Source organism: Apostichopus japonicus, chromosome 7 (genome assembly GCF_037975245.1).
Source record: "Apostichopus japonicus isolate 1M-3 chromosome 7, ASM3797524v1, whole genome shotgun sequence".
Taxonomy (NCBI): Eukaryota; Metazoa; Echinodermata; class Holothuroidea; order Aspidochirotida; family Stichopodidae; genus Apostichopus; species Apostichopus japonicus.
In genome coordinates, this window is record NC_092567.1 from 10,332,398 (window position 1) to 10,354,915 (window position 22,518).

At 35.7% G+C, this 22,518-nt stretch overlaps 3 protein-coding genes across 11 annotated transcripts in view; 2 read left to right on the forward strand and 1 right to left on the reverse strand.

The window, feature by feature from the left end:
- The window catches only part of LOC139970044 (uncharacterized), a 103,348-nt gene extending 82,588 nt beyond the window's left edge, over positions 1–20,760 (forward strand). The window contains exons 6-10 of the mRNA XM_071975636.1: positions 1,557–1,592; positions 4,779–4,823; positions 10,621–10,797; positions 14,489–14,538; positions 15,271–20,760. Coding sequence (XP_071831737.1) covers positions 1,557–1,592; positions 4,779–4,823; positions 10,621–10,797; positions 14,489–14,536 — 306 coding nt within the window. The 3' untranslated portion in view covers positions 14,537–14,538; positions 15,271–20,760. The remainder of the gene's footprint in view (positions 1–1,556; positions 1,593–4,778; positions 4,824–10,620; positions 10,798–14,488; positions 14,539–15,270) is intronic.
- Positions 1–22,518, reverse strand: part of LOC139970087 (uncharacterized) — an 853,056-nt gene that overhangs the window by 416,778 nt on the left and 413,760 nt on the right. The window lies entirely within an intron of this gene.
- LOC139970058 (uncharacterized) overlaps positions 1–22,518 on the forward strand; it is a 354,811-nt gene that overhangs the window by 224,194 nt on the left and 108,099 nt on the right. The window lies entirely within an intron of this gene.

Here is a 22,518-nt window from a genome sequence, read left to right on the forward strand (position 1 = left end):
ACAAATATATTTTTAGGTAGGTTTCATCAACTTGATGTACTTTAACATACTAGGACAATTAAATGGAGAGGTGACAACTTAAAAGTGTAACTAAAAGATTAAATTTAAGGTTTTTATTTAATTTTCAGGAAACGTACCATCCTCTTTGTACCATCCTCTTTATGTACAGTACTATGAATAAGCAGCAGCATTATGATACAACAAAAAAGGCAACGGTGAATCTGAAATAATAGTGTTTTTAAAATATTTGTATTATTTCTTTCGTCTTTTTGAATAACTGATAAATACAATTTAAAACAAAAATAGTATTTCGAAAGAGCTAAGGCCCGAGTGGGATGACAAGGGGGGGGGGGGGGTGTTCAAATTACCTGGTAATGTGGCTGATTTTGTAAAATTTACCACCCGGCAAATTAACTATTGTATCTTCATAATTATATTCAAGTACTGATGATAAAATAATGCAACATCCGGGCCTTCTATCCTCACATGGTTCCTATTGTTCTTAGTACTTAATTTCTAACAGAACCATTCAATATATTGGTATGTTATAGTATAAGAAACACTCTGATGTGGTAGAGTCCAAATATTCTTTTTTCAGAGCCAAGTTTGAGACCACTTGGTTCGAATATGGCACTCTCGAGTCCGAACAGAGTTCTATAGAGTATATGAGCAATCCAAACCAAGTCCAGCACGTGGTTTCTGCCAATACTAGTCTAATAGACACACAGAGCGCATCGGTTACACAAACCCAATATATTCCTTAATTTACAGACCGTCGCTTCCTGGTCTAAGTGTTCCTTGCCTAACGTTGAACAGAAAGAGACAACTATTGGAAAACTGATTATGTGGCATGTAAAAACTACCAATTAAACATACACACACCCAGGGTAAATTTAGAAAGAAAGAATCTGTGCAGGGATTATATATTTTATGATATTTTTAAAGGTTAACAGATCTACACTAGTCTATTTAATTCTCCCCTTGTGTCTCTTATTTGATTTGTTCATCATACAACTACATTTCCCAAACTTTATGGATAACTCTTCACGATCAACCAATACGATATAAACAGAATATCTAAGACGAAGGGGGAGGAGTTACTCAATATTTTGCTTTGTTTTTGCCATTAAATCGATCCAACAACGATATTCTGGGTCTATCTTTGAATACTGTCATCTTTTTCCCTCCTTGTCATCTTCTCTGTCGTTCATGGTATTTATCTGATCATCTTAGTGAGAAGCTCATCATTATGACGTCACTCAGTGTTTGATGACGTCACTCAGTCTTTATTGACGGGTTTAAAACTAACTATGTCTTCCTTGTAAAGCTGATGTTTACTCATGTTATTAAGTCCGTGCATCTTACATTGACGAGTCTGTCTCCTTTATTGACTTTAGTGTGTTCAATGAAGATGTGCGTTTACCTGTCAGGAATAGTTTACTGTGATATTTGTGAAGATATATCATTCTAATTTATAAATTTTTGCTTCGCCGTGTTATATTTCCCTGAAATTCATTTTCAAAATCTCATGAATATAATATTTCTTTTCCTTTCAGGCCTGTGACAAAAGGGGCAATCTACCAGGAGAAGAGGTAAGAGAGACATAGATTAATGTTCCTGTTCATTAGTAACGGTAATTTTAATAACAGTCAATTAGGTATAAATTAATGTTGAACAAAGAAATAAGACAAAAGAGTATTAAACTTTATTTTTCATCAGGAGGAAAGATTTATAATTGTCGTGTATCGAACTGGAACAGGGAATTTAGATAGGCCAGTTACCAGTTCATATCACGTGATGATTATAGCACTGTTCTCAATGACAAGTTTAGATGCGGCCTTAATAATCTTCCTTACGCACACACGGTCAAAGAAATGCTCAACAAAGAAACGAATAGACCTTTAATACTACAAGGTTATTCCGATGTTATGGTGTTTTAAAGTCACACACGAAATTGAAATTTAACTTTTTAAATTTCAGCTGTCCAGGCAAGGTTGACTGTAAAAGGAAAAAGCAGGTGTAACAATTTTCTCTATAAACAGAAAATGCCAGCCCAAGAAGTCGAGACTCAAATCTCACATAAATCTCTACTCCGGTATTCTTTGATACTATAAAGTCATTAGAATCATTCTCTGGTGTCGGGGAGGGGTTGGGGATGGTTAAGGAGGAGCTATGCTTCTCACAGAAATTTGGAAACGATGCAACAAAGTTTGCATAAAAGCGTCATCACATAACCGTCAAACAGGAACAAATTAAATATTGAAATCGAAGAGATAAACTGATAGGCTCTGTTGCAATGTCAGTGAGTCTAGGAGCAAGATGATTTACTGGGTTGTGATGGTATCGGTTGGGTTATAGCATCATTTTTCTTCATTGTGATACAAGAGGGTCCGTTGTGACATAAAATGACTAATTTGGAGTAGAAACCATTCCCTGTGGAATGTGAGAATACCAAGCTGTTGTTATACCAAATATAAGGAAACTAGAAACAATATAAAAAATAAATGTTTTAATATCTGAGGGATCATGTGCATCAGGTAAGTTGCAATGAGGGTCCGTTTAGACTTAACTGACATGATAGCAACGGCGTAGGTATTTAATGAACATGAACCTACGTGGATGTGAGGTGACTCCTCAACATTTCTAACAAAATGTCAAAAGAATAAACACAATAATTGGGCAATATGCTTAAATCAATTCTGACTTATCAGTCCAGAGCGGCGAGAAATACAAGTAATTTAGAAAAGATTGTTGTCAAAAACTGGGTTGATTATTAGCACAACCTAGTACTGTTAGTTTTTAACCGTGTAATCGGTCAATTTTTAAATATTTAACCAGCAAATATAATACTAGTCAAAATATGATATAAGGCATCATTCTATTTATTTTCAAACACATAATACTTCAGTTTGAAATATTCTGTGTAAACATTAATTTTAAACATGTTGCCTACACACATGTACAAACATATGGCGCATGTTATACCTAATCAGAAGGTTATTTTTTCTTTCTTTTTATTTAAATTTGTGTCTTAATATGTAATGACACCTGACTAGTCCAGCTAACAAACAATATTCTTATGAATGTTTAGTATCAAATTATGTCTTCTATTAACATAATTATCATAAGAGCTGTTTTCGAAACCTGTTATATCTAAATTATTGAGCCATGTTTAGTCAGCTTACACGTACAGCTAGGATTGTTTGGACGTACTGGTTATAACGAATACTGGGTTTGTATAGTCACCATGCAGAAGATGGATGAGTTGACGTGATGAAGTATTTCTCTTGAAAAGCAGAAAAATAGCAGCTTGTATATCCAATGTGTTTAGACAGAGGGAGGGAGGATTCGTCGTACTAAATTATCTAAAATTGGTTATCCAAAGTTTGATGAAGTTGTATATTACACCTCCCCCCCCCCCCATGGAAGTCTATTAAACGCGATTAAACCATCAAAAAAAGTTAAACTATTGTCATATACAGTAGCCATTTTCACCCGTATTGCCATCGTTGTTAATTAGTAATCGCTATACTGATACTGTACAGACAAACTAACAATATAGTAAGAAAAAAAGTAGGTATTTCGTGTTTCATGAAACATTCATTCAGTTCTTTCAGAATAGAGAAATCATCATATAAATACACACATCTTTAATCGTTTCTTTTTTTATTAATTATGCGACTCACGTGCATGCATGAGACCGTATATGATTCATGTTCATTCTTAAGTCAAAACTAAGGAGAGGAAAATGAGCAATTAAATGAATATCTGTCAAATAATTTACAACACGTGACACCAACCCTGCTTCGAGTTCTTATTTTCTACAATGTGCGACAGTTTCAACTATCTTGATATCTCGTTGTTAGCAAACCTACGTCAAACTTCTCGTTATTTCATCTCTTTACCCCATTTTCGCTACCTGCATGTTAATAAAAATGTGGAATCTCCGTCCTTCACCCAAACATATATACAGCATACACATTAGCATAATTTTCAAGTGTAGTTTAGGGTAAACAGGTTCTGCCACTAGCCTGCTAGCTGACTTTAATTTTCTGGTCACATATTTGATTTTTTCAACCAGAAGTAACCATTGATGTAATATATATATATTTTTTCTAATTCATTTGCAGCAACAACATTAGTAACTACCATGACTAGTAAAATTATAACCAACTTAACAATAAGGAGGCCCTTTTTAGAGTTTAAATTCCCATCAATTTGACATTACTTTAACGTGAGTTAATTATGCTTGACGTTATTGGAGACGTTAGCGCATGTCTGCAAGTTGACTTATTTGGTTCTTTCCAACTTTTACGGAAACCGAAATTAGCAGTACATGAATTTGTTCCTAACGTGCAATTGTTTGTAACTGTAAAATGTGGGAAGTGCGTTATAACTGTTGTTAATGCTCCTCCAAATAAATATATTAGTTTCTGTGTTTTCAGTGATTTCGATGTACATGGAGGACTGGCTAAGGGTGATAAAGAAAAAAACGGAAAACACGAAAATAAAATGTTTATACTCTTGAGTATAAACCGTAAATATTTTTGCATCTTGTTAAAATAACATCGTCACAATTCGTGCTCCTCTTAATAGATTTAATAATCAAAAGATTCCGTGTTTAGTGCGTTTTCAATCTGACCAGAGGACAGCTGTAGGGTGAAAGGTAACTATTCGGCAATCTGCGAACATAAATAACAGGCAGATAGATATAGCGCACTTAGGATTAATTTTGTTTTATTAAGTTATGTATGATCATTTCTTTCTCTTTCTTGCAGGGTTACATCGAACCTAGTTCATCGGAAGATGATACAGATGAAGAAGTAAGAATATCGAATATTTTCTTTTAAGTTTGTCTCATGCTAAGATAAACTGTGTAAGACCGATGCAGTGAGATTGAAGGAATTTCGTAAGGCATAGCTGAGTAGTACACACAGGGACGTAACTAAGGCCTGATGATGGGGAGGGGGGGGGGGTGTAGTGGCTGAAGATCCAACTGAATGGGTTTTGAAGCCAAACAATTACGACTGCTGCCTCCCCCCCCCCACCCCCCTCGCGCTACTCGTCAACGATACGGTAAGTGTCAGTCAGACACCCGATCTTTGGCGACTGCACTTTTGTTTTTACGATACATTTGTGACCACTGGCCCTCACTTCGCAAACTTTCATATCACTCTGGTTAAGCAAGTAAGAAACTAAGTATAAGTTATCTGCTTCAAAGCTATAAAGACTACTAACTACAAAAGCTATGTTAATGTAACAAAGGGGATTTTTTTTAACAAATTATATTCGACGACATAGTTAATTACCAAAACAAAGTACATAGCTTTTTCCTAGCGCGCTTAATATTATTACTTTGGAGGAGGCGGGGCTATTTAACACTCACATGGACAATCTGCCTATCATCTTCGTCAAAGCATTGAGAAAATTGTTTACCATAGAGCCAATATATGTATCAGCGACGCAGCCAGGAATTTGCATGGGAGATGAGAGCACATTTTGCGATTGACATGGGGGGAGGGTTGAGCAATTTTTGAACCATTGAAGGTCATTATATGCAATCTGGTGCAAAGTTTTGCCAGTTTCATCATGATCATACGATATCATATTACCAGCCATTTTGTTTCCGGTTTGAATTTTTCTTTACATGTTCTTTTAAATAGTATATCAGAAAGACAAACATAAAGTGCTCTTTTACAATTTTTCCAGTAGGATGGTTCTTGTTTATTGTTCAATGTCTGGACTTTAATACATTTGACGAACTTAACTGATGGACAATATTAACTTTCATATTTAGCAGTGTAATAATTATTTATAGGAAGCGCGTATCACTAACGATTGGTAGCTTAGCTTCATAACATGCTGTTCGTGCAACAACTTATGACGAATCATAGAAAGGATGAGAACGCACGTTGTCGTCGTCGTTGTGCATATGGTTCGTGACTCTCCACCGAGTGCGGTTAGGTAGGCTATATGTATTTTATTACGCAGTGGCCAACTGTAGGCTGGTAATAGGCTATAGGCTAGATTTAGCTACTTGCATTCGACAAACCCAGTAGCTGAATCAGTAGGCCTGGATGTTATTACGATTATAATAGAGTTAACGGAGCTGACGAGTATTCATGATCAAAAGAGCAATGACAAAATACCATGCCATAAAAACCAACAGTTTTTCTTTCGACCCTGAAAGGGAGAGCAGTTGCCCCAACTGCCCCCCCCCCCCCCCTGACTACGTCCCTAATATAAACTGAAATTACTTGAAGCTAGCGAACATGGGTCAACCCATCCAATAGCAACATTAGTGCATAAGTAAACCGAATTTAAGCGGGCAAACGTTGTACGGTGGTTTTATTAGGCAATGTTTATGGAGTATTCAAAATCATACGAAGGTTTGTATAGTGGAGTATAAGGATCGCGAGATACAATTTCTCAAAGTGGCAAGGAAGACGTGGTAAAAGTGACTGATTAAAGGTCAATTTTGATGATTAAAGGTCAATTTTGTATCACAGGAATATATGAATAGGCCAAGGTAAATAAGTGTCTCTGAGTACACAGTGTAGCTTCCCGCATATATCTGCATACATGCAGTATAAAGTTTCAACTGCTTTCTTGAAGACTTCCAGATAATGGGCAAAGGCAATTATTATTATTAACAATATTTTCCTGTACAACATGTCGAATAAGACTAAGCAAAGTATGTGGTCGGACGATGAGGTATTCGCACTGCTTGGCATTTGTTGCGACCCAAGTATTATGTCGAAACTTGATAGGACATACCGCAAAGTTTTCGTTCACGTCATTCAGACTATGGTCCGAAATACAAGGAAAAACAAACAATAATGATGAACGAAAGATATGACGTGATTATCGTGATACACTTGTAGGGTTTTCCGCGATCATCGCAGTTTGGGTTAGCATTAATTTCCCGTTATTGTATGGAATGCATTATAAAAGCTGCTTAAGAATCATAATGTACCACATACTCTTACAGCTGATCATCAGGGGATGTACAAATATATATTTCTTCAAATAGTTATGCGTAGGCCTACCAGGTGGGATGAAAACATGTTGAGCCATGATGTATTGATCGAGTAACAAAGGTCAAATGTTCTAGACCTAAAAAAGCCTAATCGATAAGCCGAACTTTCGTAAAAGCACACCACAACTTTCCATAAATACGTTCACTTTTAATGTTGCTGAACTCTGTATTATACATTTATAAAAGGAAATTGATATACATGTTGCTTTGATAACTACTAAAGACAGCTAGGCCTATTCCCATTCTCGATTACATGTATAGCTTGAGATCGAGTGCAACGCTCAGGCTACTTAGGTTGTGCTACGGTGACAGTAAAACGTTTAGTCTACACGCCATAACTTCTTTGACTAGCAAAATACAATGATAGTGGCATCTGCATAGCTGTCGATCGCTGCTCGTATTCTCTGATGGAATATTACAATTTTGTAACTATGTTCTCTGCAAGGATGTCATGGATTTGCCGCGTTGTTTTGGCTTCGTCACGATCTGTACTTATAAAACGTGTTGAACATTTCCGCCGAATATGTCAACATACAAATGAAGTAAATGCCTAATCCTTTGCCCACATTTGCAATCTTTAAATTGGTTTTTCAACTATATCTTTTTTTTCGACAGTTAAGTTTTAATTACAGTCGAGGACAGAAATCGGATGCTGATCATATTGAATACGCCCTTAAAACTATTACGTTATTATGAACAGAAGAACATTGTCTGTGATACTGAGAATATGTTTAATACAAAATTGCGGAATATATTCCCTTGAACCTGGTTTGGACGTGTTCCCAAGGTTTTGCGATCACGCCGCTATACCTGGAGTCAGGGGCATCGATCAGATTGAAACGCGGGGGGGGGGGTGGTGTAATCGCTTCGAGTATTCCCGCCGTGAGTAATATCTAAGCGGAGCGCCACCATCAGTTGGCGCGCAGCGTACCAAGAACATTTCAGATTTCAATGCATACCAGATCGCTGGAGATTGCACTTGCCAGGCTGGATAGCAGCCATCTAGTTGCGTGATTTCGGGAGAAAATTGCAAATTCGTCACTCAGGAAATCTGCAATAAAGTTCATGCGGCCTTAATTTTTGGTGGATTATTTCTTTTAATAGTGATTCCAATTGACATGATAATTAGAACCCAGTGCAAGTTGACAAAAGATGCGGCGAACTGGAAACCCCAGCCCCATTTTGCCCTATGTTTCAGGTCAGAATACCCCTCATTTGTTCAAACCCATGACAACTAACACATTGTGAATGAATTAACTTCGAAATGGGCACATTATATTGCACCAAGGCTGTTAAGGAATGACCCCAGGGCCTCAGATATAGGCATATAGCAACGATGTCCCAAAATGTTCCTGGACATATAGGCGTAGGAAGCTATCTGCCGCGACTGCATGTGAGTTTCTCGACTTGCCGTCCTGGGCGTCATATCACAAAATGGTGCATTTCCTCATACGCCATTAATAAAAATTCAAATAACTATATTAGGCACAGTCCAGATCCGAGTTCGTTTAGTGAGCTTAGCGCAAATTTGGCCAAAAGTCGTCATACGCCAGCACGTTAAACCACCAATGACTTGTAATGCCACCCGTGACACACTTCCAATGGGACTTTGTCAGTTTAAATGTTTTGCTAGGTATACGAGAATACATTTCTATGAAATTTGAAACAAGGATGGCAAGACAAACCTCTTCAATTATATTTTCAGGACCTCACACATGCGCATGAACTTCATGAACTTCTAATATTCGATGATCCTGAGATGTGTAAGCCCTAACCAAATAAAGCCACGACACTACTCTTTTCCAAAATGTGTGTGTGTGGGGGGGGGGGGGCATCTGATAGGGGAGACATTTGGGGGGACGTGTCCCCCCCCCCCTCCAGGGTTGACGCCCATGCCTGGAGTTAAATCGTTGAAACGCGGGTTCAAATTACAGGGCTTATCTGCGGTTTTAATTTTAGCTTTACCAATGCATGCTTGAAGCAGTGAGTTGTTCAACTCCCTGCTTGAAACAAACCTACGTACGTGGGAACGTTCTAATGCATTCCATAAGCAAACAACAGCTTATCTTCGTGAGACAGCCTTACAGTAAGTCATTAATAGAGGGCATTTGACAGTAAAGCTCGTCAAATCTACATGATCATCATCAATAAGAAAATATTTTAAAAATGGAATTGTGTGAGAGTTCGTGTTAATTGCTGATAACTTACTATTTACTGTTCCTCCTTATGTGTACAGTATATAACCACATGTCTTCCTACGTCTGTTGAGTAACTGGAATGTTGTTATATCACGGGTCGCTTGCCTCTTGAAAACAAGCTGATGTTTGTATATTGCATATAATATCGAGCTAAGAATTCATCAAAAGTGAGCTAATGATAACTATAACCATTTTTTATAATCTTATCACGCATATTAAACTGTTCATTTTGAGTAACTGTTCATATACTGTGGCAATTATTCTTAACAGTAATTGACGGATAGCAAGAATTATTGTGTTATATTTCATAATTATATTTAGATATGAACTAATAGATAAAGGGAGCTAATTTATGCATGATAATACTAATGTCATGATGGTCTAGCGATCGAGCGTAATCAGATGATGAAAATCGTATTGAATTCACTGCTGCTTGATTTAGTCTGGACTGTCTCTGAATTTCGTAATAACCTCAACATTTTATAATAAAAACTTGAAATGGTCGAAATTGGTAGAAGAAATAACTATAACTGGCCAATCAGCTTAAAGAGTATATAATGAGTGGTTTTCCTAGAACTATTAGACTAATCTGATTCTACAATATTGCATTTATTGATACAGCACAGTCAAACTACAATTATATGGAAGAGTATTTTAGTAGATGCGATTATGTGGGAGAATGAATTAAATAGAGACTGTAGACAGAAGTATTGTCTTAATATGTTACAATCCACTAACAAAAAGAAAATGATTGTTTATTTTACTTTATTGTTATTGATGTGTTCACTATATTCACCTGTTAAATGAGCAAAATCTCTGGAATCCTCTGTTAAGGTTATATGAATTATGACGCCGACCTCTCGGTTAGGTAATGTGTTTATAAATATTGATCTCAATCAAAACCGGTTAGATTTACCTCACATAATCAACCAAGCACCCTTGGATTGAATCAAATTCCTTTGTCCTTGACAATGGTATGTTTTCCCCATTGACAATGGTATGTTTTCCCTATTGACAATGGTATGGTTTTCCCATTGACAATGGTATGTTTTCCCTATTGACAATGGTATGGTTTTCCCATTGACAATGGTATGTTTTCCCTATTGACAATGGTATGGTTTTCCCATTGACAATGGTATGTTTTTCCCATTGACAATGGTATGTTTTTCCCATTGACAATGGTATGTTTTTTCCATTGACAATGGTATGTTTCCCTACTGACAATGGTATGTTTTACCCATTGCGTTTTGGATTGCATCTGAGGAACTCACCTTATGATCTGTACATCCATTCACTTACATTGATGAGCCTCGACATGCAGGACTATTAAGGAGCTGTATATTAAACTTAAACTAAAAGTTTTTTTCTACTTCTGTTACACAGACCTCTGATGATGATGAGGATGGTGGTGGTGGCGGTGGCGGTGATGATGATGATGGTGATGGTGGTGGTGCCGGTGATGATGGTGGTGGTGGTGATGATGATGAGCAAGACGAACATACCGTTGACGTAACCACTAGTCATTACAACCAACCGACAGAAAAAAGGCCTACAACAGATGTGAGTAATGAGATGTGTGGTATCAGAGAAACTATGAGAGTCTGCAAGGGGTGGAGTATATATGGGAGTATTTCCCCTCCCCTTGGTAAATGACATTAGTCAAAATATGAGCAATAATTAGTCAGCATTTTAGCCTTAACATATTATAGTCTAATAAACTATGAGAGTCCGTAAAGGGTGGGGGAAATGAGGGGGTATTTCCCCTCCCCTTGAAATATGACAGTAGTCAAATATGAGCAATAATTAGTCAGCATTTTAGTCTTAATATGTTACAGTCAATAAAATAAAATAATAACATGCAGCAACACTGCGGAGGCTCAGCTTACCTATTTATGAAATTTGTTTTGGGCCTTTGGCAATATTTAATTCTCCCCTTGTGTCTTTCATTTGATGTGTTCATCATACAACTGAATTTCCCAAACTTTGATGGATATCTCTACGCGATCAACAATACGATAAAAACAGAATATCTAAGTCGAAAGGGGAGGGGGGTAACCAATATGATACTTCGTGGGCTAACCAATATTTTGCCTTTTTTTTTTTGCTATGACATCGATAGGGGTCTATCTTTAGATACTGCCCTCTTTTCCCTTATCATGGAAGTTCATCATTATGACGTCACTCAGTGTTTAGTGACGTCAGTCAGTGTTTCATGACGTCACTCAGTGTTTGATGACGGGTTTAAAACTAACTTTGTCTTCCCTTTAAAGCTGATGTTTATATTCATGTTATTAATTCCGTACATCTTACATTGACGAGTCTGTCAGAACAGAAACACATAAATTAATGAAATTGAAGAGATAAACTTGTCTTCTCGGTTGATGAGTGAGTCTAGGAGCAAGATGATTTACTGGGTTGTGCGGGTATCCGTTGGGTTATAGCATCGTCATTATTCATTGTGATACGAGAGAGTCCATTGTGACAGAAAATGACTAACTCAGAGTAGAAACCATTCACTGTGGAATGTGAGCATACCAAGCTGTTGCGAAACCAAATATAAGAAACTAGAAACAATAAAAAAAAATCTTTTAGTATCTGAGGGATCACGTGCATCAGGTAAGTTACAACGAGGGTATCTTCAGACAAAACTGACCTGATTGCAACGGCGAAGGTGTTTAATGAAGATAAACCTACGTGGATGTGAGGTGACTCCTCAACATTTTCAAAAAAAAATCAAAACAATAAACACACTAATTGGGCAATATGCTTAAATCAATTCTGACCTGTCAGCCCAAAGCGGCAAGAAATACAAGTAATTTTAGAGAAGATTGTTGTCTAAAACTGGGTTGATTATTAGGACAACCTGATACTGTCAGTATTTAACCGTGTAATCGGCCAATATTTAAAATATTTAACCAGCAAATATATTACTAGTCAAAATAAGATATTATAAGGCATCATTCTATTTATTTTCAAACACATATTACTTCAGTTTGAACTATTTAATGCAAGCATTAATCGTAAACATGGTGCCTAAACACATTTACAACAGATGGCGCATGTAATACCGGTAGCACATTTACAACAGATAGCGCATGTAATACCGAAGAAGGTTATTTTTTCTTTCCCTTTATTTAAATTTGTGTCATTATATATAATGACTACTGACTAGTCCAGCTAACAAACAATATTCTAATGGACGTTTAGTATCGAATTATGTCTTCTTTTCCAGAAATATCACAACAGCTGTTTTCAAGGCATGTTATATCTAAATTAGTGAGGCCCTTTTAATGTTTAATTAGGTTACACGTACAGCTAGGATTGTTAGGACGTACTGGTAATAACGAATACTGGGTTTGTATAATCACCATGCAGAAGACGGATGAGTTGACGTGGTGAAGTATTTCTGTTGAAAGACAGAAAATAGCGGCTTGTGTTGTTTCATTGTTTGAAGGCCGAGGGAGGTCGGATCCGTCCTAGTGAATAATTAAAATCTAAAATATGTTATCCAAAGTTGGATGCAGATGTATGTTACCACCACCCCCACACCTCATGGACGTTTATTGAACGTCACTAAAAGATCACAAAACATTCATGTACAGCTGCCATTTTCACCCCTCAACGTCCGTATTGCCTTGAACGTTATTAATTAAGAATCACTATACACTGATAATGTACAGAGAATCTAACAGAAATAGTATAGTAAGAAATAAAAAGTAGGTAATGCGTGTTCCATGAAACATTCATTCAGTTCTTTCAAATAGAGACATCATAATATGAAAACACACTTATTCCATTGTTTTTTTCTTTGTTCAATATTGTTGCTGCAACTTCTACGGGGAACGTTGGATTCATGTCCATTTTAAAGTCAAAATAATAGAGAGAAATATGAGCAATTAAAACAAATATGTCAAGTAAGTTGCAACACGTGACATCAAACTTGCTTCAAGTTCCTTGTTTCCTAAAATGTGTGACAGTTTCAAGTATTTGATATCTCGCTGTTAGCAAAACTATGTTAGACGTCTTATTATTCCATTTCTTTTCCCTATTTTTGGTACCACGTTTATGGAATCTCCGACATTTTCCTCATGTATACAACAAACACATCAGAATAACTTCCAAGTTTAGTTTGTGGTAGGCGATGCCACTAGCCTGCTAGCTGACTTTACTTTTCTGTTGATAAACCTAATAGCATATTTGTAAGAAATTATCAAGGTCTTATAAAAAGGATTCTGGGTTTCAATTCTTCATTTCTAGGGTTTTGAGTTTGATCCTCTTTGGCCCACAAAACTTATGTAGGGTAAAAAACATGAATATTAGTAATCGTTACTCTTGACTAAAAGGTAATACCATGGTCTTTCCCCAATTTCTCTCTCAAAAACAAAATCAAGATCGAATAAAAAATCGAACTCAAGCCTAACTGTTACTATAGGCATAGAACCTGCAAACTAACAGGTTCCCAGACATTGGTCCTATGGTAACCACACATGCCCGTATGCTGCGGAAGAGGAAGTGAGTGTATTATGATCGCGAACAATTTTTACAAAACAGTGATAGGAATTACTTTTGCATTGGGGTCTCGGGAGTACATAAAACAATAGCCATTGCAGGAGTTTTATGACTTCGTAGGCAATATGTTCCAGTGTCCAACAATGCCTCTGAATAGGGTCTTTAAGTGTGCTCTTACACCGTGAGAACACACGCAGTGCAGCACTTTCTGTACCACGGAACATTGGTATGAGTCTTACCCATGTCTCCCCCCCCCCCCCCCCATTATATCTTTGTTCCCAGAGTCAATATTTGTTGACATTTACTATTCATTTTTGTTACTTATAAACTTATTGTCACAATTTCAATTAAATAGTCGAAATTTATAGAATGCAACCATCACAAATTAGTCTTTTCAAGCATGGAATCAAAGCGACCGCAGCATTAGTGACATTTCATGGATTTAGCCTTCATGTGTATATCATGTTCAGTACTAAAATATTCAGAGGATTTAATCGTTAGAAATCTTTAAAATGATAACTGAAATAATAATAAACAAGACAAAAATAGTCCATACATTTGAAAACATGCAAAATTAATTTTACAAAAGGTAAAAAAAAAAAGTTTGTTGTAACATGAATCCATTATCTTTTAAATAACACTTCTTATATGGCTGCATATAATTAATATTTACAACATTTAAATACACTGCATTGTGTTATCTTATACATATTTATTGCTTATACTTTTCCCTCTTGTTTAGGAGTTCGATGAGAGGAGTTACAAGAGAAACCCGGCAAGGCTCAATTAACTGTAAGTCAATACAGCTGAATACTCTCTACCTTAGTAGTTAACATTGTCTTTGTTAACAGTGATTATGTATGTTACTTTTAATTGTAAAATCTTAATATATTAAAATAAATCTCCATCATTAGCCACATTTTTTATCCCTGTATCTGTAATTTTCTAATCTTATCTGGTCACTAATATTATCTGCTTCGACTGTAATTGGTTTTATTATATTGCTTTAACAACCAAGCTGATCCCTGATTAAATGTATGAAGATGAGTGATAAGTTCCTTCCATTAACAGAAAAAAAAGTATGTGTTCATTATTACAATAGTTTTAGATGTACACAACCTTCCTTTCCGCTGCTTAGGCGTAAGAAGGACATAACTTCAAATAGATATAAGAAAAAATGTATACCTACCTACGAGGACAACAAAGGCATTGGAGAGGGCGCTGCTATGGATTATGTGACCAGAGCCGTATATATACGGCTCTGTTATGTGACCAAAGAGGGCAACTTCATACCGGTCGATAGCTTGTATCACGTGTCGCGGTGTTTTGTTAAGCTGGTTGGTTTAATTACTTGTATCGCGTGTCGCGGTGTTGGCTTATTGTACTGCTGGCGCTTTTTATGGGGGGGGGGGGGGGTTGTGTAGGTCTTACTTCTCCATTGTTCTGTTTATAAGTAGTTTGCTCGATCCAGTTATGATGATAGCAATATTACCTAATACATATCATTTTATCTTTATATTTCAGCTCAAATACATGATCATCTAACATCGCCAATCATCAGCAGGCAGGACTGTGACGTCATTCACTCTCTTCTCAAAACGATGGCAGTAATTTCAGTGAGAAAGAATCTGATAAAGGGTTTAGGTTGTTAATATCTCCCAAATACTACAAACATCGCCAGATAAAGCCCCTGTATAATACACATGCGAATCACGATCCACTGCGTGCACGTGTATGTTCATATACATACACACACGCATAGCGTTAGCAAGAACTTCCCAATTGAGCATCAACAGTGCAAGACCCAGCCAATGAGAAGCGAGGTGTGCAAATGATGGCCTTTACCGCGCTGGGAAAAAAATCTCGCGTACTAGTGTGATTGTGACGTCATAATATTTCTGTCTTCATTAAAGGTAATCTTGATGAACACTGTACCTTTTGCAGCCAGTATGGATGGATCTTGTTTCGATATTAAGTTGTACAATACAACTAATAACTCCAAATCATACAAAGATGTGAAATATGTAGGTAACTGCATGTGTGTTATAAAGGATGGCTTTCGGCAGACTCTTAGTCTTAAGTTCAAAAGTCAATAAATAAGTCATATTATTAAAGTTTCTACAGCTATTCTGGTTTTGTCAGATATTCACCTTTAAAATATGCTGGATGTCTGGAATGCTCCTTAAAAGCTAATTTGACCGTGACGTAGGCTCCTCAGTGCAGGTCTAAATATTAATGTAAAGCTATTGTTTCATAAATGTTAATGTTACTCAACAAAGATAAGGTTTCTTAACTTCACATTCCAATCAGAGATAATTTTGATGAATTTCAATTCCATTTGTCCGTGTAAATGTTGTACCACGTAGAATTTGTTCTTGTATTCGATGAACTTACATGACTGTCTCCGTATTATATTAAATAGTCCAGTAATCTTTACTGGTGAACTCAGCTGTTTAAAGTAACATGTCTAAAAATGCTGTAGTAAAACAACCTAGACTGAAAGCCAGTGGTCTAATGTTGAGCTTAAAGTTATCCTTTAATATACTACATGTTCAACTACATAGTTTTGAGCTTTAAAATCTACAAGACGAAATTTGTTAGGTTTTGTTAGTTACATTGCTGTCGTTCTGGGACTAGATGGGTTACAAGGTGGTGGAGACATAAATGTTATCTTGTGACCATATCTAAATCTGACGTATATGCTGCTAAAGTTTGTAGAGACTGTACACTATATTTCATATTAAGAGACAGCGACCTTAGTTTCGCCACCAACTGAAATAATATGGTGACGTCAGTTTCACTGATTACCAAGTTTAAGAAATGACAATTGACAATTTACTATGTGTGTGTCTTGACTTTAGCTCGATGTAATTTAGAACATAACAAAAACAGAGAAGCACATGTTACAGAGAATGAGTAATTATGAGAAACGCGTACACTGTTAATTAAGATATATTACCCCACCTATTAGGCGGGTTTACCCACAGGTAGTATATATAATTTGAATTTTATTGCTAGCGGTTTAAATAAAGAGAAAGGTTGTTCTACCTACTCGCGTATCCCTGGTCAGGTATTGCTGGTGACCTGCTCTCGACCTCCATGCACTCCTCGTTGCAGGGTATAACATCCTTTATTGGTCCAATTGTGTGTAATGATATGATTCATCAAAAATCCAGACCCCTATCTCCTCCTTCCTACCACCCCCCCCCCCCACCTTCCCCTACTAACACTTTACTACTCAGAACAATACATAAACACCTAACTCTGTTAATATTTTTAAACTATTTTCTAGCTGACATGTTTAAAATCTGTATATACTGTATCCACATGCATTCGGTAAGTAGGAGTGCGTGATTAAACGTTTATGTGGTTTCTTCGTTCTTCCTTTTAATAAATTAAGATTTAAACTCTGACATATCGGTTACGTAATGTCTTAAATCTAACTAGAGTAGAGCCACAACGTTAGGACTAAATAACATTCATTAGTTATCTACACTAACATTGTGTTATTAAAATAGATCTACAAGAACTTATATGTGATATTAATTAATATCTGTGATGTTTTTGTTCTAAGTCAGCATTTCTTCATTTCTTTCTGTACCTATGTATCATCGTTCTTAACATGAATACAATAAGATGACGTCATGTTACGTCATATTATATGATCATATAACAAATGTATAGTATGTGTATATTAAGTAACTGAGACTTTAATAACTTCATCGATCAATACTTTATTTTGGATAATTATTTTAAGCTTCGCTTTATGAATGTTTTCATTGATTTATGATCTGTACATTTCATATCATCATTTTAATAATTGCGTTTATTATTAATAATTGTACGGCATATCCTATTCGATGTACAGTATTAACTGATCCCATCAGCGCACGAAGAATATAACATGAACGCTCAAAATAGTTCACCGACAAACAAACATACACACGTTTCTATTGAGTGTTAACGTTAACTCTTCGAACGTAACAGTCAAGTTAAGGATGCTTTGATCATGCGCAATTAGTTATATTTCTCCAGGTATGATAACATGACGTCGATATAGGATTTATAACATTACTACAGAAATTAAGGAGATAGACAGGTTCCCATTATTGTTAGTGCTTTTCGTTATGTTTTAAATCAAAACTGACTGTAACGTCGATAATCTTAAAAATGAAAGTCAAGAGGAAAATTTACATTTGACTTATTAAAGAGAATCATACACTAAACATCCTGGTGAAATTTGTATCCAATTCCTACATTGCGTTTGGAGATATCGATAGCTGAGATTGTAACAGTTTGTACCGAAAGTGAACTTGAAGCAAACAGGTCTGCTGTCATAGTAGGTGTGATGCCTGTGTGATGTCACTGGCAACAAAATGTTCTTTTTTTTTTAATGCTTTCACTTCCTTGGTTTGACTTTGGATTGAAAAACATCCCAACTTTGTTTAAGGGGTATGTGACAATGACAATACCCATAGTATAGAACATACCAATTTTGAAAAAAAGAAAATTAGACTCCCCTCGCCCCCCCCCCAACCCCCCCCCATTTGTGATTCCTTGTCGAAGGCAAAAGGAACCTATGCGATGGTGATGTCGTGTGCGTGTGTGTATGTGTGCTTCTGTGACGCTTGGTTGGGTCCGCGATAACTCAACAACGGAGTGATGGATATTTGTCTTACTTGCTAAATGTACATGCATTTACGTAAGATGGGGTGCCCTATTTGTTAGCACTGACTTTAAGAATATTAATGAGGTTATGCACTCTTGGACCCGAACTTGTGGGCCCCAATATTTTTGGGACCATTTAAGCGCAAAGTTTTATTGGGCCCAAATTTTGGGAACGGCAAACAATTTATATTGCAATAACTCCACAACCTTCAAGTACATCAGGTTGTATCCAAACTTGGAATACAGTTGTTGGTTAATAGCTGGTACATGTTGGCATAAATATTATGTTACCGTATTGGGTGATGACGTAAAACACTTTAATATTCCACTAATCAAGAAACAATAGTGACCGTTGGACTCTTGTTGATATTTTATCGTCTTCATTTACCTTCCGTTGTTATTAAAGTCATAAATAATGCCTTACCTTTAAGACATACGATCACGTGAGCTCTCATAATTTATCAAGATCGAATAAGATAATAACGCTGATAATGTTCTATACATCAAGTTAACATTAAGTACAATGGTATGCTCTCTGTGTTTAATCTTCGTTTTTTTTAAATTTCCTTCAAGTTTTTATTTTACTGCATCTTTTAAAATTGTTTGTGAGATAAATGGAGAATCAAACCCAACGATCATCTTAATAGTATGTGATAGGTTAGCTATCGATATCATGTGATACCACTCTGATTTACGCTCCAATAATTGCCATCATGTGATTGTAAAGCTATCGATCATTTTAATAATATGTGATAAGTTAGCTATCGATCATTTTAATATTATGTGATTGGTAAGCTATCGATAATTTTAACATTACATGATAGGTCAGCTATCGATAATTTTAATATTACATGATAGGTAAGCTATTGATCATTTTGATATTACATGATAGGTAAGCTATTGATTATTTTAATACTATGTGATAGGTAAGCTATTGATCATTTTAATATTATGTGCTAGGTAAGCTATCGATATCATGTGATTGGTAAGCTATCGATCATTTTAATAAAATGTGATAGGTAAGCTATCGATCATTTTAATATAATCTGATAAGTATTCTATCGATCATTTTAATATTATGTGATAGGTAAATTATCGATCAGTTGAATATTACATGATAGGTAAGCTGTCGACGAGCAAGTCACTTTAGGTCACTTTACGCATTTGAGAACAATTACATTTGAACTTGAAGATACTGGTTCTGTACATGACCCGTAGATTTGAATAAGTTTTGAAATATTACATTTTGCCTTCATTAATTGCTTTGTGTACAGTCTTGTTTTGTAAGGTATATACGCAAAACCTTAAACAGCTATTGTTTTAGCGTTACAAAATGTTGGCGTAGTAAAGCTGATAATATTATGTGTATATCAAGTAATCATTAAATACAAAGATCTGCTCTGTATAGTAAATACTCTTCATTTTATTCTTTCATTGTTATTTTAATGCACTTATAAATGAGTCTACTGGTTTCATTTTATTTCAGATCTTCTTTATTTCTTGATATTTTCCTTCCATTTAGAACAATTTTAAGACTAACCAATACTTGCTCTAATTATTGTTTTATTTAGTCATTGATTATAAGATTGCATCTACTTAAACCATTTATTAATTTTACTTTCTTTTAAGATTTAGTTTGCTTTATTTGGTTCCTCCTATTTCCAATTTATAAAATTAATCTTTGATATTACCCACGCGTAATACAGTGATTATTAGAGGAATATAGTTAAATGTTATCATAATAACAATGGCTGGCTGTCTACCGTTATACCATTGGTTGTGTTACTCAAAATCATACTAAAAAATTGTTTTGTTTTATAATCCAGTTCTTTGTTTCATTATTATGATCTCTAATGATGTTTCTTTGAAGACAATAGGAACACGTGACTGACGTATTATAGTAAGATTTTCAAATGATAGTTACAAAGATAATGTTTTTGTATATTTAAGATGAACCTTAAATTCAACGATCGGCTCTCCATTAATGTTTTTCATTTTCTTGTATCGTTTTTTTTTTTGCTACTTATTTATTAATGAAACTAATTGGTGATTAATCAATATTCATGATATCTTCACTGTTATTCAATTTTTGTCGTATTTGCTTTAACCCAATTGGATATGATGAAGCCTCATGTTTACCAATATTATCCAACCCCCGTCCCGAAAAATTGAATATATTTACATAACAACAAACACCGACTCACATATAAATATGGAAGAAATCACTGCGTTGCAGTATCTGTTTATAATATTAGATAATTCCAAGGAAATAATAATTCCTTTATTTTGTAATTGTTCTTGGGGTCTTCCGTATTTCTGTATGCTTGTACAATATACAATGTTTGCCCTCAAACACACTTGTTCCCTTTAAGGCGATCCTGGTCTCTCATTGTGATACAATTACCGATTCATCCCGTTTATCTGTTACTATATTATAAGTTCGTATCGTAGAATCTAATGATGAAATTATTAATATGTTTTGATGTTGTAATGTCAGCGGAAGCAATAAAAGAAAACTAATCAGAAGAATATGGTCAACAGTTTTATCTCTATGTAGCATGTAGTATATGTACTAATTTGAAATATTTTAACCTCTTGTGTGCCTTAAATTTAAACTTTCTCTTCAAGTTCATCCCAACATTTTCTAGAAATAAGTGCCTTTTGAAAGATTCCAAACTTCCAACTTTTTACCAAATATTCAAAAGTGTATAACAAAATGATCGTAAAGTATATTGCTCTATGTGGCATCTGGTGACCATTATCTGATTTTATAGCGTGTTTAGGGCAATATCTGAATCATCTCCAGGCAGGATTTTAACGGTTATAAAATCATCCTTGTTTTTTTCTCCTTAAAGAAACGAGTTTCACTCCTCGTTCCCATACGAGGACTTCTCCTTATCAAAATCCATTGAGTAGATCATTGACGTATGCGTACGCATGAGGCCGGGGTGCGTTGGGGGGGGGGGGGGTAGAAAGCGGGTGTTTCTTGTGGATTCCCTCCATTGTATTAACTTTAAATCGAGATGAACTTCCTCATTGAATTTCATTCGTTAAATTAAAGATGAATTAATAAACTGGTATATCAATGATACCGATACTCCTGGCCACTATATCTTCTTACTGAAATCATTTCTCCCGTACAATGTCCTTTCCCTTCCCCGTTCGTCCTCAACTGAACTGGATACCACGTATGTCTGTTTATATGTATTGACAACGTCATAAGGCTTATCAATATATGCTAATATTTTTTGAGGCCTTTGTTAGAGGGTTTTCCTTAAACTGTTACCTAAAACGCAAACGAAAGTGTACATTTGCTGAGAGTGTTTATTAATACATCGTTGACAATATCTTTTTCTATTTTACTTATTATTTTATGTCGTGAATTTGAAGGTTGCTTCATAGACTTGTTTCAACATAGATTTCAATCCTTTCTTGTTTTAACTCTCTTTGACTCAGTTTCTAAAGGTCGTAACATTGACCTATATTGATGTCTGGCAGTAATATAAATGGCTTATTTCATCCTTCATGGTGTGATTTGTGGTCTTGCAGAAAAGAGATATATCGTCTCGTTAACACCGCGGTTTATGGTATACCGCCAGCTGACAGTTTGTGGTAATTCATCCTAAGTAAGCGATATTATCAGATCGATACACAGTTCAATGATGGGGTAATGATTGCTCCTTGTTTGAGGTGTTTAATTAGTCAACGTACTGATAGTTGTCATTACATTAGTAAACAAATCAAACAGAACACACATCAAACTTCAAAATACGAAAGGGAAGTGGGGGGGGGGTGGCTGGAAATCTGGACACAGTAGCATATATGACGTCATGATCTATTGTTAGGGCGTAAGATATGCATCATCACATATATCATGATAAGACTGCACTGTATGGTGGAGGGGAGGGTTTGAGTTTGGCGTGGATAAGTTACATTATTTAGGTTGTACTGATGTCACATGTGGTTAAATATCTTACCATGAACCTTGCCTTGTCAATATAAAGCAATTTTAACTCCTATAATGCGGAAGTCATTGTTTTCCAAGATGACAATATTACGGTAAACAACAGTCGACCCATTCAAGAGTGAGGCAAGAACGGGATA